General features: G+C 55.2%; 1 protein-coding gene across 1 annotated transcript in view; it reads left to right on the forward strand.

The window, feature by feature from the left end:
• LOC144721146 (uncharacterized) overlaps positions 1 to 14,807 on the forward strand; it is a 61,455-nt gene extending 46,648 nt beyond the window's left edge. The window contains exons 9-11 of the mRNA XM_078598541.1: positions 30 to 9,072; positions 12,093 to 12,226; positions 12,877 to 14,807. Coding sequence (XP_078454667.1) covers positions 30 to 9,072; positions 12,093 to 12,187 — 9,138 coding nt within the window. The 3' untranslated portion in view covers positions 12,188 to 12,226; positions 12,877 to 14,807. The remainder of the gene's footprint in view (positions 1 to 29; positions 9,073 to 12,092; positions 12,227 to 12,876) is intronic.
• The last annotated feature ends 211 nt before the right edge of the window (positions 14,808 to 15,018 follow it).

Here is a 15,018-nt window from a genome sequence, read left to right on the forward strand (position 1 = left end):
AAGTTCCAATCTGGTTCTCTCCACTTAAGATGGAACACAAAACCGAAGCCAGTGCTTGGAAATCGCACAGTGTCTTGCGCGCAAGCGTGCAAGTCGCCACATCTGCAGGCGCTGCAACATCGGTTTCCAGCCACAACGGAAGCATGGAAACTCTTCCTCCTCCGCCCAGCGACCTCCTTCACGGCTCCCTCGACTTCCTCCCACCTCCGCCGCCACCTCCCCACCAGTCCAGCAAGTCTCAGACTCCTGTGCGGACCTCGACAGCCGCCTCCCCAGAGCCGGGCTTTTTGACGGTGCCCCAGGAGAGAGCGGCAATGGCACCATCGCCCGAGCCTCACGCCCGTGTTGCCTATCAGCAGCAACGCCAGCTGAACGAACTGCGGAGGCTCTACAAGCACATCCACCCGGAGGTGCGCAAGAACCTGGAGCGAGAGTGCCTGCGTGACCTGGTGGGCTCCTCGCAGGGCGGCGGCGCAGCACAGGCAGGCGACCCGCAGCAGGCACGTTGGCTGTACGAGCAGGGCCTGGCGGGGCCGAGCCCGCCGCCCCCACCACAGGGGGACCGCGAGTGTCTGGAGTGGGACGAGATCCTGCGTGGAGAAGTGCGCTCGATGCGCTGGATGTTTGAGACTCAGCCCCTGGACACGATCCGCGAGCCCAGCACGCCCGACCCGAGCGCTGGCGGTGGTGGCGGTGGTAGCGGCGATCCAATTCCATGCGGCGACGTGCGCTACACAGCGTGGAAGTTCGAGACCCAGCCGCTGGACAGCCTCACCGTTCACTCGGCGGACAAGGCGACAAAGATGCCGGAGCTGGCAAAGGGGGACGTGCGCACCGCCACATGGCTCTTTGAGACGCGGGCCCTGGATGCGCTGAGTGGGGCCGAGGCCACCGAAGACGTGAGGAGCACGGTGACGGGCGGGGACGTCAGCATGGGCAGATACATGTTCGAAACTAAACCAATTTCGTCTTTGGCCCGGTGGGAAGAGGAAGAGTCGGACTTGTTGAAGTTGAAGTCCGAGCTGGAGGAGATTTTGGGGGGCGACGTCCGTAGATCCGTGCAGCTGTTCGAGTCGTACCCATTGTGCGCCATTCGAGACAGCCAGGGCCACGTGCACCGCATCACGTCCGTGCGCAGGGAGGAGGTGGAAGAGTGCAGCCTCAGCGTGGAAGGCTCCGTCAAGTCGGCGCGCTGGCTCTTTGAGACGAGCCCGCTGGACAGCATCAACGCGAGCTCCTCGGAGCTGCGGATCGTGCGGGGTATCTCCATGGAGGACGAGCAGAAGGGCGGCGTGGGCAGAGCCCGGTGGCTTTTCGAGAACCAGTCGCTGGACACGATCAAGGAGGACACGGAGGGTGCGGAATATACGAAGGTGCAGAAGGAGGTGATCGAGGGCTCTGATGTGAAGCGACACCGCTGGCTGTTCGAGACCCACCCAATAGACACCCTGAAAGATATTGCCAATGAGGATCGGCAGCAGAAGGAGGAGGTCATCGGGGGAGATGTCAAGTCCTCCCTTTGGCTGTTTGAGACCAGGCCCATGGATTCATTTGGTACTTTAATGGAGGTGGGAAAGTTGAAAACCGTAGAGACCTCGGCGGACGAGAGAGGTGATGTTCGACATGCAAAGTGGGTGTTCGAGTCGAAGCCGCTCGACCTGATACAAGAGGAGAAAAAGGAGATTGTGAAAACGGTGCAGCGCAGCGGTAGCGAGAGGGGGGAGGTGAAGTCTGTTAAAGAGGTGTTTGAGACCGTTCCTTTGGGATCAATCCAGGACACCGAGAAGATCACCGAGTCGGCAGGCATAATAGGAGGGGATGTGAAGACAACAAAATCTCTGTTCGAGTCCGTTCCACTTTATGCCATCCGGGACAGCTCTGGCTATTACCACCAGGTTCAGACCGTGAGGAGGGAGGAGGTTTCAAGCGGAGATGTGAAGAGCTGCCGCTGGATGTTTGAGACCAAACCGTTAGACCAGTTTGACGAAGAGAGCCTTCAGAAAATCCAAATCATCAAGGGCATTTCCAAGGAGGAGCTGCAGGCGGGTGACGTGAAGACAGCCAAGTGGTTATTTGAGACGCACCCCCTGGACACGATAAAAAACGCAGATGAAGAGAGCGTCACCCAGCAGCGCACGGAGGTTCACCGAGGCGACGTCAGGATGTGTCGCTGGCTCTTCGAAACTCGACCCATGGACGCGCTGTATGAAAAGGTAGAAAAGCGAGAGGGCGAGAGTGAAGAGGAGGTTATGAAGGGCGACGTGAAGACGTGCACGTGGCTCTTCGAGAACCAGCCACTGGACACGCTCGTAGCGGACGGCGTCGCACACAAGCTGCAGGTGCGCTCGCTCAGGCAGGAGGACGTGGAGGGCAGTGACGTGCGCACGCGGAGGATCCTCTTCGAGACCGAACGCCTCGACAGCATCCGCGGCGGCTTCGAGGAAGGGCAGGACGTGAGGCGCATCACCAACATCGACGTGCAGTCGGGCGACGTTTCCCGCGTCAAGTGGCGGTTCGAGAACCACCCCCTCGACACCATCGTCGGGGAGTCTACGGGACAGAAGTTGAAGACGGTGCAGGCGGAGGACATCGAGAGAGGTGATGTGAACAAGTACACGTCCTTGTTTGAAACGCAACCAATTGGAGCCATCGGGGAAGATCCGGACGCGGTGAAGCTGAGGAGGACCGTCACCGACGTGCAAGGGGGCAACGTCCACATGTGCTCGTGGCTCTTCGAGAATCGGCCAATGGGGACCATACGCGAGGACCCAGAGGCGGCACAGTTGGTCGGCATGGTCTCCGACGTTGTGGGTGGTGACGTCAAGAGCGGGCGAGTTGTGTTCGAGACTCGGTCTCTTGATCAGATCCGGGGCGACGGGTCGGACGTGTCCGACGCGACGAAGGAGGAAGTCATCGGGGGAGACGTGAAGTCGTTCACCATGCTATTTGAAACGCAGCCCCTCTACGCCATTCAGGACCGTGAGGGTCACTACCACGAAGTGGTGACGGTCAAGAAGGAGGAAGTGATGCGCGCGGACGTGAGCAGCGCGCGCTGGCTATTTGAGACACGGCCGCTGGACTCCATTGGCGCGGGCCAGGAGGTGCACGTGATCCGTGCGGTCACCCAGGAGGACGTTCAGAGTGGGGACGTTCAAACTGCCCGGTGGCGCTTCGAAACCCAGCCGCTCGATACGATCGCCGAGGACGGGAAAGTGTTGATCAGAACGGTGGACGACGTGCAGGGTGGCAATGTGCAGTCAAACACGCAGCTGTTTGAGTCGGATAGCGTCGATCGTCGGAAGTTCGTCAGAACGGTCAGTGTCAGCGATGTGCAGAGAGGGGACGTCCGGACATCTCGCTGGCTTTTTGAAACAAAAAATATCGACGAAATTGGGGAAAGCGCTTCTGAGAAGCTGGACTTCACCAAAGTTATAAGAGAGGATGTGAAAAGTGGCGATTTAAAAAATTCTCTCTGGCTGTTCGAAAATCATCCCCTGGACAAGATAAAGGAACAAGATGAAGAGACGACTGTCCGGGCGGAAGAGATCCAGGGTGGCGATGTGAAAACCACGACCTGGCTGTTTGAGCGCACCCCGTTGCACAGGCTCGGTGACTCGGGCACGCACGTTGAAAGGCCGGAAATAGTCGGCAAGAACATTCGAGAGACCCTGCGGTCGTTGATCAACTGCAACGTGGTGGATTCTTCTCGTGGGATTTTGCTCGAGTCAAGCGATGTGGGCAATGTCAGAATGGCCATGTATAACCTAATGAACCCAGAGGCTCAGCCCCAAATTCAGAAGGATGAAATAATTCGTGGGGATATGCATAGCATTTTGCAGCAGCTGCTCTCCAGGAAGCGAGAGGACCACCAGAGCATTGTGATTGATTCGGAGGAGAGGGGAAATCTTCGGCAAACCTTAGAGAGGCTGATGCACCAGTCCTCTGAAGCCAGCACCGAGCGTGAAGAAGTAATCCGAGGAGACATCCGCCAAGCGATTGATCAACTTTTCAGTCAAAGCGATGCATCTGGATTGAGGAGAGGCATCCTTATTCAAGAGGGCGAAACGGGCAACGTCAAGATGACCATCTATTCCCTGCTGAACAGAGAAGAGGATTCCAGTCGCAGGGAAGAAGACGTCGTGGCCGGAAACGTCAGGGGGGCGATAAACAGCCTCATGACCTCGGCTCAGAGTGACACTTGCCATCAGAAAGTGCAGCAGGACGAGATACAGGGAGGAAACGTTCAGTTCTTCACAACCTGCATTGAAAGCGGAGCATTGGATTACCTGAAGCTCCTGCAGAAGCAAGGCACCGAGGAGGATGACGACGAATCCACTCGCCGAGCGCAGGAGATCGACATTGTTCCTGGAGACGTCCAGAAAACCAAGCACCTGCTGGAGCTGAGCGCCCAACAAGCTGTGGTTGTCGAAAAAGAAGAGGTAACCAGGGGAGATCTTCAGGCAACGCTTCGATCACTCGAGGATGCCGTCAACACCAAGACATCGGTGGTCAGGGAGGATGTGATGAGAGCCGATCTCCGTGCCACGCTACAGTCTCTGCAGGAAGCCATGAACACGAAGGTCGAGGTCGCAAAGGAGGACATCGTCAGAGGAGACCTGAGGGCCACTTTGCAGTCCCTGGAGGAGGCTCTGAATGCAAAGGTGGAGTCTGCGAAGGAGGACGTGGTGAGAGGCGACCTTGGGGGAGCCTTGAGGTCACTGCAGGAAGCCCAGCTGGCGGTGAGGGAAATCAGCAGAGAGGAGGTGGTCAAGGGAGACATCCACGCCACGCTGAAGTCCCTGCAAGAATCCATCGACTCCAAGGAGGAAGTTATTCGTGAAGAGGTGGTCAGAGGCAGCATTCGAGATGCGCTGGCATCGCTGCAGGAGGCGGTGAATTCCAAGACGGAAACGGCAGAGAGGGAGGAGGTGGTTAGGGCAGACCTACGCACGATTGTGCGGTCTTTGGAGGAATCCCTCAACTCACAAGTTCAGCTCGCCAAGGAGGAAGTTGTGAGGGGGGACGTTCACGCCGCCCTCCGTTCGCTGGAAGAGGCGCAAAAGGCGGTGAGGACGACGGTCAGAGAAGACATGGTGCGAGGGGATTTTAAGACTGTGCTGCAGTCGCTGGAACGTGCCGTCAATGCCAAGGTGGAGAGCGTGCGGGAGGAGGTTGTGCGGGGCGATCTTCAGGCTGCAATAAGGTCGCTGGAGGAAGCTCAGAACGCACAGGTCGCCGTCGAAAAGGACGAAGTGGTGAAGGGGGACATTAGGTCCATTTTAAGGTCGCTACAAAATGCCGTCACTGCCAAAAGTGAGATTGCAAGGGAGGAGGCGACAAGAGGAGACATCAAGCAGGCGATCCGCTCACTGGGAGAAACAATTAATGCTAAAATAGAGATGGTAAAAGAGGATGTGGTGAATGGAGATGTCCGGGCTGCCCTGCAGTCACTGGAAGAGGCCAAGAATGTGGTGAGAATGACCGGGAGAGAGGACATAGTGAGGGGCGACCTGAGGAAAGTGCTCCAGTCACTCGAAGATGCCGTGAACGCCAAGGTGGAAATGATTAGAGAAGACGTGGTGCGGGGAGACCTCCGGACGGCGCTGAGGTCTCTGGAGGAATCGCAGCGTTCGCAGAGCGCGGTCGAGAGAGAGGAGGTGGTGAGAGGAGACATCAGGAGTATCCTAAGGTCTCTCAACGAGGCCGTTAACTTGAAAATGGACGTGACACGAGAAAACGTCGTTAGGGGTGACATTCAGATGGCGATCCGGTCCTTAGAGGAAGCGATTAATGCTAGGATAATGATGGTTAGAGAGGATGTTGTAAGAGGGGACCTTCCAGCTGCCCTCCATTCGCTGGAGGAGGCTGTGAACGCAAAGATAGAAGTCGTTCGGGAGGAGGTCATCCGCGGAGACCTTCAAGCCGCACTGAGGTCTTTAAACGAGGCCAAAAATGCAGTTGCAGCCAAGGAAGAAAAAAACATAGTCCGTGCAGATCTCCAGACAACTCTGCGGTCACTGCAAGACTGGCAGAAAGGCAGCTTAAAGGAGAGCGATAGAGAGGACGTTGTCAGAGCTGATCTGCAGGCGACTTTGAGGTCTTTGGAAGAAGCGCAGCAGGCTGTGAAGGTCGCTGAGAAAGAAGAGGCGGTGAGAGGGAACTTGAAAGCAGCATTGCAAGGTTTAGAGGAGTCGAAGAAAGCGGTCCGAGAGACTCAGAGAGAAGAGGTTGTCAGAGCGAACATTAAGGCCGCAAAAAAGAGGCTGATCCAGTCGCAGAAGAAGGACATAAAAAGGCAGGTAGATATGGAGGAAGAAATTCAGAATATCCAAAAGCAGGCTTCGCTTGAGCAGACTGATCAGAGTGACCACGAAATATTTCAAAAGGTCGTTCAGAAAGAACAACCTACTTCCACAATCAATGTAGATCTGACCACCGACACCCGTAACACAAAATTGAGCGAGCAAGTTGAAGAAACGAAGCATATTACAAAAGAAGAGGATGCCCTCGTGAAAGGAGTGAAGCCCAAATCTCACCATTATCACAGCCAAAGTGCATCGCGGAAGTTGGGAAAAACCTACGCAATGATCTCCGCAGAAGAATCTGCTCGTCACACTCAACAGCAAACCACGCACAAGAGAGATGAAATGAGCCGACAGGTAGAAGTGCAAATCAAGAAACAGGAGACGGATCAAACAGACAGAACCGCTGGTAAAATAAAGGCTGAGAAGTCTGTGCTGGGAGATGAAAAGGCCAAAAGCCACCTCGTCGGACATTCTCCATCGCAAAGCAAAGTGCAAGTGATTAAAGTTAAAAAGATCCAACCGTTGGCCACCGACACGAATATTGCAGCAAAGCATAACGCAAAATATGAAGTCGATCAGCGGTCATCCATCCAGGGAATCGCAAGTTCCAGTCAACAGCAAATAATTCGAGAGAGCGTTGTTAAGGAAAGCCGTAGGGTTACGAACGTGTCCGAGGAGAGCACGGTCAATGTGAGCCACAAGGAATCCAAGACATCCCACAAAGACACACACAAGGGGACGGAGGAATGCGCGTCGCAGCAGGTAGTCGGCATGTTGTCCTCCTCCGAGCTTCAGCATAAGAGCAAGGCGAACGTTTTTGGAAAAGATGTGAAACAAAAAACCACTGTGAGCCTGCCATTTGGCTACAAAAAGAAGGCCGTGGAGCTGAGCCTGCTGCCTCCGCCACCCCTTCCTCGGCCGGTACCCTTGGCCGAGGAGGAGCTGCCACTTCCGCCACCACCGCCTCCCATGGAAGTGGATATTGACTGCCCTCTGCCGCTGCCTCCGTCTGCGGCCGAGGCCCTTCCGGACGACTTGCCTCTGCCTCCTCCGCCCCCGGCTTTAGTTCCGCAGGCTGCCCCCGTTACCGCCCAGCTATCCAATACCAAGACGCAGTCGAGTCGTGGAGCTAAGAGTTCATTCAAGGTGAAGACGATGAACCTCTCCACTCCACCGCCCTCCCCGTATGGGCCAATACCGTTCAAGAAGAAGAACTACCCGTCCACTCCTGCGTCTCCCTCGACGAGTGCTGTGATGTCGTCATCGTTGATGTCATCATCGGTTACGATAATTCCCTTGACAACGCAGGTCACTGAGGTAACAAAAGTGAAGATTTCTCCAAAACGTGCCGACGCCAAGATCGACGTGAAGACGGCGACGTCGCTGTCGACTTCGTCGTCGTCCCAGCAACAGAGAAGCTCGACGACGAGCGAGATGCTGGTGCGGACGCGCACGGACACCGAACGGACGCAGAACGAGCACGCACAGGTGACGCAAACGGGGAGCGCACGTGGGGAGTCTAAACAAAAGCAGAGCGTGCAGGTGACGCAAACGGGGAGCGCGCGTGGGGAGTCTAAACAAAAGCAGAGCGCGCAGGTGACGCAAATGGGGAGCGCGCATGGGGAGTCTAAACCAAAGCAGAGCGTGCAGGTGACGCAAATGGGGAGCGCGCATGGGGAGTCTAAACAAAAGCAGAGCGCCCAGGTGACGCAAATGGGGAGCGCGCACGTGGAGTCGACACAGAAGCAGAGCGCGCAGGTGACGCAAATGGGGAGCGCGCACGTGGAGTCGACACAGAAGCAGAGCGTGCAGGTGACGCAAACGGGGAGTGCGCACGCTGGTGCCGTCGCATCGGCGAGTGAAGAGCATTGGGCACGGCCCAGGGTGGCGATTCCGCAGGCCGAACCGAGAAAGCCAAATACTCCCACGCATGGCAGCCTTCCGGTGACCATCGCCATTCCCACGTCTCCCCTGCCGAGACCAAAGAGCGCCAATCGAGGCTTCAAGACGCCTTTAATGATTGCAGAGGAGAACTTCAGGAAGCAGCAGCTAGAGAAGGGAAAGTCCGTGGGCGCCTCCCCTCCAAACTCGTTTGTCGCTGATGCGATGAGCGAGCAACAAGGACAAGTGGTCATCGTCGCACCGCTTGACCAAGACGTGTTGGCCGCTTTCGACGTGTCGTCCGTTTCCAACACGACGGTGAGCAAAGCCACCGTGATGAAGAAAGAGGCGGCGAAGAATATTTCGCAGATACTGAGCCAGCACATGGGCGAACCGAAGGTCGTTTGTGTGACCGAGGACCGGAAACAAAACGTAATTGAGACTCACCCAGTGCCTGAAGTAACTCAAAAACAGGAGCAATCCCACGTTACTTCCACAAGGAAGGTTACTCTGCACAAGAAAGAAGAGGGTCAGCAGAACATTGAGAACAAGCCAAAATCTACGGACAAGCAGGATGAACTTCGCAAGCTTTACCACTTGTCGGAGACCGGGAAACAGCCCCTGCAGCACCAAGTGCAGATCTCCTCGGGCGCGGCTCAACAGCTGCACCAGCAGCAGATGGCGTCGTCATCCCATCGCGTCGTGACAGAACAGCACCACGAGGAGCGTGTCCAAACGTCTCAGCAGTTCTCCAAAACGACGACGCAGACCAAAATCAAACAGCAGCAGCAGACGGAGCACGGCCAGGATGGATTCAAAAACCGAATGACTCCGGAGCAACTTGGCACATTCGAGAAAAAATCTGTCCCTGGCGGGGAGCCTCGAGGTGAGTTCAAAGCCGACAAGCGTGACGCTTCTGCTGGGGGGTTTGCTGGCAAGCGGGAAAAGTTGGAAAATGGGTATAGGGCTGTAAGCGCAGAGATGTTCGGCAAAGCAGAATCGCCGTCTGACGTGATGCTTGAAAGACCCCTAGGGCACAGGATTCGCACCATCAGCATCGGCTCGAGCAAAACGACTCCCGAGCCGCCGGCAAAGACGATCGACTCCAGTTCGATCGCAGAAGAAATGGTAAGTGGCCGACGGTCTGTAGAGGAGAGCGTAGCCTTTCAGCGCCGTGTGACGTCTCCGTCTCCCGTCTTCATCACCATCGAGTCCACGGCTCGAAAGCCGACGGACTTTAGACTGCCATTCCGAACCCCTCCGTCTCCTCCGCCTCGTAAGTTCTTCAGCCCCGTGCCGCCGCCTCCGCCCCTAGCCCTCTCCCCGTCCCAGCTGAGCGCCCGCACCCCGTCGCCTCCGTGTCAGCTGTGGGCCACGTCGCCCTCCAACAAGCGGCGCTCGGACCAGCTGACCAAGCTGCGCGACGCGACAAGCAAACTCTCGCAGGGCGTCCCCTCGAGCCCTCCGCAGCTGAGCCTGGGTCACGTGACCACCAAACGCTCGGAGATAATCCCGTCACCGCCGACGCTCCGGAGGCAACTGAATATAGGCGCGGCCGTGCCGGATCTTCCACCCGCGGTCGGCAGGACGCAGGCACCTGGGGCTAGCGAGGCAGGATCTCCCCTCACGCCGGGCAAAGTGAAAGACATCAAGGGCATGTTCGAAGAGGCAAAAAGAATAGAGGATAATAGAGCATATGTCCGCAAGGAGCCGATAGGTATCTCTGAACGTTTGGCGCCGGAACCAGATTGCACCGGCACGCCCAGTCCAAATCCTCCAATTACTCCTTCTCCACATCCTTCAGCACAAAACGAAATGCCCAGAGTAGACTTTACGGGACTTGTTCACAGATTTGAGAGCCCAGAGCACACCGTTTACACCCGTAAAGACCCCATCGAAATCCCCGAGCGTTTGGGGAGTGACAGCGAGGATGAGTTGATGCAAAAGAAAGGGCAGCTGGAACAAATCCCCACCATTGACATGAAGTCCGTGAGGACCAGGTTTGAAGGCAGCACCCAGAGCAGAGTGCAAGCGTCGGCCTCGTTCCAAAGTAGCTCGCACAGCAGCAGCAGCAGCAGCACGGTGCTTAAGCAGCAGAGGCAGGCGGCGGGACATTTCGAAAGTGACTTCCGAGGGTTCGAAGGCGATGTTAGCGACCTCTCCGACGGCTCCCGTAGCAACACTCCCCAAAAAGGCCCACTGAGCGACCGAGCCCTACACAGCCACCACCAACTGCCACAAGCCCGGCCCACGAGCCAGCAGAAGAACCCGCCGCACGTCGTTGCCGACACGGCCGAGAGGTTGAGCGCTCGCGGCAAGAAAACGTCCGCGGTGGCGGTAGCGGTCGCGGCGACATCGTCGGCGTCGAATCCTCCCGGGCGGCAAAAGCCCCCAAAGTCAGAGACCCCCATGCAACCATTCTCCCCTCCCTGCTATGAGGACGCGGTGACAAGGAGAGCGCGCGACCTCCGTGGAGAAACGGCCGTCTCATCCGCCTCAGAGCAGCTAACCGAGAGTCACACGTCCCTGCTGAGGAGCATGGCAAACGACCTGAGCAGCCTGGAGCAGAGCCTGCAGGAGGCGGAGCGAATGCTGTGGAGCCTGGGTGGTTCCTCGGAGCAGGCGGCTAGCTCCGCCGCCGCCGCCCCCCCTCCCGCAACTGCCAGCCTAGCGGCAAGTCTGTCGGCTGGCCCAAGGCCCGAAGCCAGCTTGGCTTCGTCTCGGATCGCCCCCAAAACCACCGGTAACATAAGACTGTGAGCGGAAGAGCATGAAACCCGTTGGGTGCTGCCTCCCGGGGCTGTCCTCCCCCCTCCTCCCCTCCCCCCAAAAAGGCTGACGGCATGACGAGGATAGGTCTAACGTTCACGGCACCCGGCGATTACTGCTTGCTGAACTTTCTCTTTTATCGAAGCTCCCTATATATATTCTTTTCCTTTTTCGTGCATTGCTTTGCCGTCTTGGCTTGGTCTGCTGCCGCTTGTAGTGAACTGCAGGCGCGGTCCAGTTGTCTTTATATACTGCTTTTGTTACGTTTTGGTTTGACCCAGTAGTTGTAGTCGACTGTGCAATGTGATGGATGGATGTAGTTTGTTGCGGATTTTGTGCGAGTGCATTGTGTTGTCAAATGTAATTTTTGCTGTAACTGCAGTGGTTAAAATGACTGTCTCATTCACACTCCCAGAACGTTTCTGTCATATTTATAAATTTGTAATATTTTAAGTTGGTAGTTTTTGTTCGTTCCATAACTGGGAAATATAACCCTGCAATAAGTTAATGTAAAAAAACGGAACAATTTTTTTGGTTGCATTTTATTCAACACAACTGTAGAATATCATCCAAAAACATGGCAAAGGTTATCCCCTAATATTTAACTTAATATGCTATTTAGACATTCCGTATATATTGTATAAATCGACATGAGAGAGCAGTTGCGCAGTAGGTTTCCGTGCACCGCGCCACAAACCTGGTGAGCCAAATTCGATTCCCGGCCACGGCTAACGTCGGTGGCAAAGTGATGTCTGAATCGGTCCTTTACCGGGGGCCCCCTTTTGTCAACTCTCACCCCTTACCCAAAATGGCTAAGTATGACCAAACAACCCCAGTGACAGGCATTCAACAAATGGCCGCATATGAACTAATTCTAAAATAAACATCCGTGCTTGTGTCGTCTTTAAAATATGTTTTTTACGTTGAAAAAACAAAAGGATAATAACAATGATGATGATAGATGGACTGGTTTAAACAGTCATGTGTTAGCGATTTGAGCGGTGGGAATGAGACTCTGCCACTGCTACCACGTGGCTCCGGTGGCTGTGGTTGGCGCTCGCGCTACCGTGTGTCCCAGCGCCCACGGGGGGGGTGGGTCGCTCTCGTTAACGCTGGCGCGCGACTGATCCCCGGCAGAAGTTCCAGTCTCAACCAAAAGAGGTCTGCACGGGCTGTCAAAAGACAGTCTATCCCATGGACCGGCTGGTGGCCGACACAAGGGTCTACCATAGGCTCTGCTTCCGCTGCTACCACTGTTCAACCTCGTTGAGGTGAGGGGAACCCGCATCGTTTTGCTTTAAACAACCGACAACCACACCAACCACAACAACCACAACAACCACAACAACAACCGCAGCCGCCACTCGCCATTGAAGCCGCAGAGACGTCGCCGCGGCACTTGTGCCAGGCTACGTGAAGGGTCGAAGGGCTTTGCTTGCAAGCGGTCTAAGAACAGGCCATTGGTTTACACAGTTGAGTTAACTGTACACAACTGATGCTCGCACACACACTATTTTGTAAAAAAAAAAAATCCGTATTTTTTTTTTCTAATTGCGTCATTCGCTTCATGCGACAAGACGAGAAATATCCGTTTGGAATCCGTCATACCCCTAGTTGACAAGCACCCACACACACACATTTAATGACATCTCATTTTCAATTACCGTGCTGTTTGTAAGATTAGCCAAATATGGGGGTGGGCTGGGGTGGGGTGGGGAGGAGGGGGAATATTTTCAAACACCCGCCAATTAAATTAACCATCGGGGGACATTGGTGCTATTAAAGCGTGATCATCAGACTGTCCTTTCCTGATGCGCCAGTCTTAATCCATTGTGTCCTGTTCCACTTGTAAGCCAAGGTTTGTGTCGTTCTCTTTACGTGTTACGATCCTCATTGATCACGTCTTTTTCTGCCTTTGCAGCCTCTGTAGCTATGCATCTCTCCATGGAAACGTTTACTGCAAGCCGCATTTTCAACAACTCTTCAAGGCCAAGGGAAATTACGACGAGGGCTTTGGCCGCAAGCCACACAAGGATCTCTGGGCCCAAAAGGAGACCCCCAGCAAATTCGCATCCTCCGATTCGTACTCCGGCGACGCGGCCGACGAGGATGATCCCCCGCACGACGACGACAACAACGACGACATCGACGCTGCTCCCCGCTCGCTGCAGAATTCCCTCGCTGAGCCTACCAAGGAATCGGAGAAACCCCTCCTTCTTGACCTGCCTGCCAGAGCTGACCGGAGCTCGCTCCCCAAAGATTCGACCGAAGACGCGGACGAGCCCGTGCCAGGCAAGGCGTCGCCCGTGCACGCCAGGGAGCGGTCGTTCCAAAACCCCGACGTCTCGCCGAGCTCGGGTGGCCGAGTGGTCGACTCGTCCGGAGAAATTGTGGAAAAGTCCAAATTGAAGACCACTTGGCCACCGGAGAAGACCACCGAGAAGAAAGCTCCCGCCGTGGAGGAGGACATCAAGATCGTCAAGCCCACATGGCCTCCCAAGGGGGAAGCGAGGAAGACGGAGCCTCCGCTGTCGCCCACGCTCACGATGAAGAAGATTGGCGACCTGCCCATTAACAGATACTGCGAGAACACCGAGAGCAACACCAAGAAGGCGGGCCAGGTCAAGTACGAGATCCTGGACGAAGAGATGCCCTCCGGCATCTTCAGCAAGATGGTGGGGAAGCTGAGGGAGATCGCGGAAGACGGGGGTGCCTACAGGGTGCGAGACGGCGCCTCCAATAGCCCCTCCGATCATGGCGCGCAGAAAAAATACGACAAGGCCTCCCCTCTGGGCGCCCGGAATGGAAAGTGCGAGCCCGACGACTGTGAGAACGAGGATCCGGAAATGTCTGCGGGCGAGACGCGGGATGGCGACCCGTCTTCGCCGATCTACGAGTCGGTTGATGGCGTCGAGGCAGTGGAGAATAACGGCTTCGGGGAGGACTAGCATCGTCCTGCGTCGCACCGTCGCCCTGCGTCGCACCGTCGCCCTGCGTCGCACCGCCGACGTCACTTCCAGTGTCTCTACAAGCCTGCACGGTGTTGCTGATCATGTTGTCATCTCAGGGTGGGCACCGCGGGCAGACGTCGCGATTGTTCCCCGCTTGGCTTTTCACGTCGACGGAGCTCGTCGGTGCTTACGAGGTGGATGCTTGCAGTTTATTACAAATGATGATAATGGTAATGTTTTTATGGAAAAAAAATCTTACCGCTTTGTTTTTAATCCGTGATTGCATTGACGGTGAATAGCTTACGAATATTTAGTCACATTCTCAAAATAATTGTCGTAATTATTTTCTTTGTCCCACAAGATGTTGAAAATGCAGCAGGGTCCATATTTAATCTTTTTTTAATGAAAGAATTTTACTTTCACGATGAGGCCTTTGACAGCAATGTTAATTTTTTTTTAACTCTTTTGACCGATCGGCTTCTTCCATGGGAAGGTGCATATGCCATTCGCAGTCGTGCGCCGGGATCCACACGTCCGCGTAAAACGACGCCAGTGAGGACAGCGTCGTCACTCAGCCGTCTATTGTGGGGTTTATACGTACGTAGTTTTAGTTGGGATTTCGTTTGCAATCTTTGCACCTGGAGTGCACTGTCTTTCCCCCTCCCCTCCCCCGACCCCCCCGGCATGAATTGCAACGGTGTGTGTGGATTTTCAGGCTTCTGTCGTTCGATGACGCTCACGCTTGTCGTTTTTAAACCCAGTTTGTAAACGTTGCACAAATTTAGTACCGGGAAGAAAAAAAATCGTAATCTTAACGTTAGCATGTGCAAGATATCTTAGGAACAATGATGACTTTACTTTACAACACGCAGTATTAAATAAACATGTTTCTTTATACACAGCACCGTGATGATCTCTTCCTTCGTATGGTGGGGGATGCGAATGGATCTTAATGGAACGTACAAGTCGTAGCGGAATGCACAGGTATATCCGAATGGGGGTGAAACAAAAAAAAAGGTGGCTAAGTGGCTCGGAGTTTAGAGCCTTGAGCCGCCACTGCTGAGAACTGCTGAGTTCATATCCAGGTGGCAGCCGCCTGTTTCCTAAGCCGA

Source organism: Lampetra planeri, chromosome 10 (genome assembly GCF_965212315.1).
Source record: "Lampetra planeri chromosome 10, kcLamPlan1.2.h2, whole genome shotgun sequence".
In the NCBI taxonomy this organism is placed as follows: Eukaryota; Metazoa; Chordata; class Hyperoartia; order Petromyzontiformes; family Petromyzontidae; genus Lampetra; species Lampetra planeri.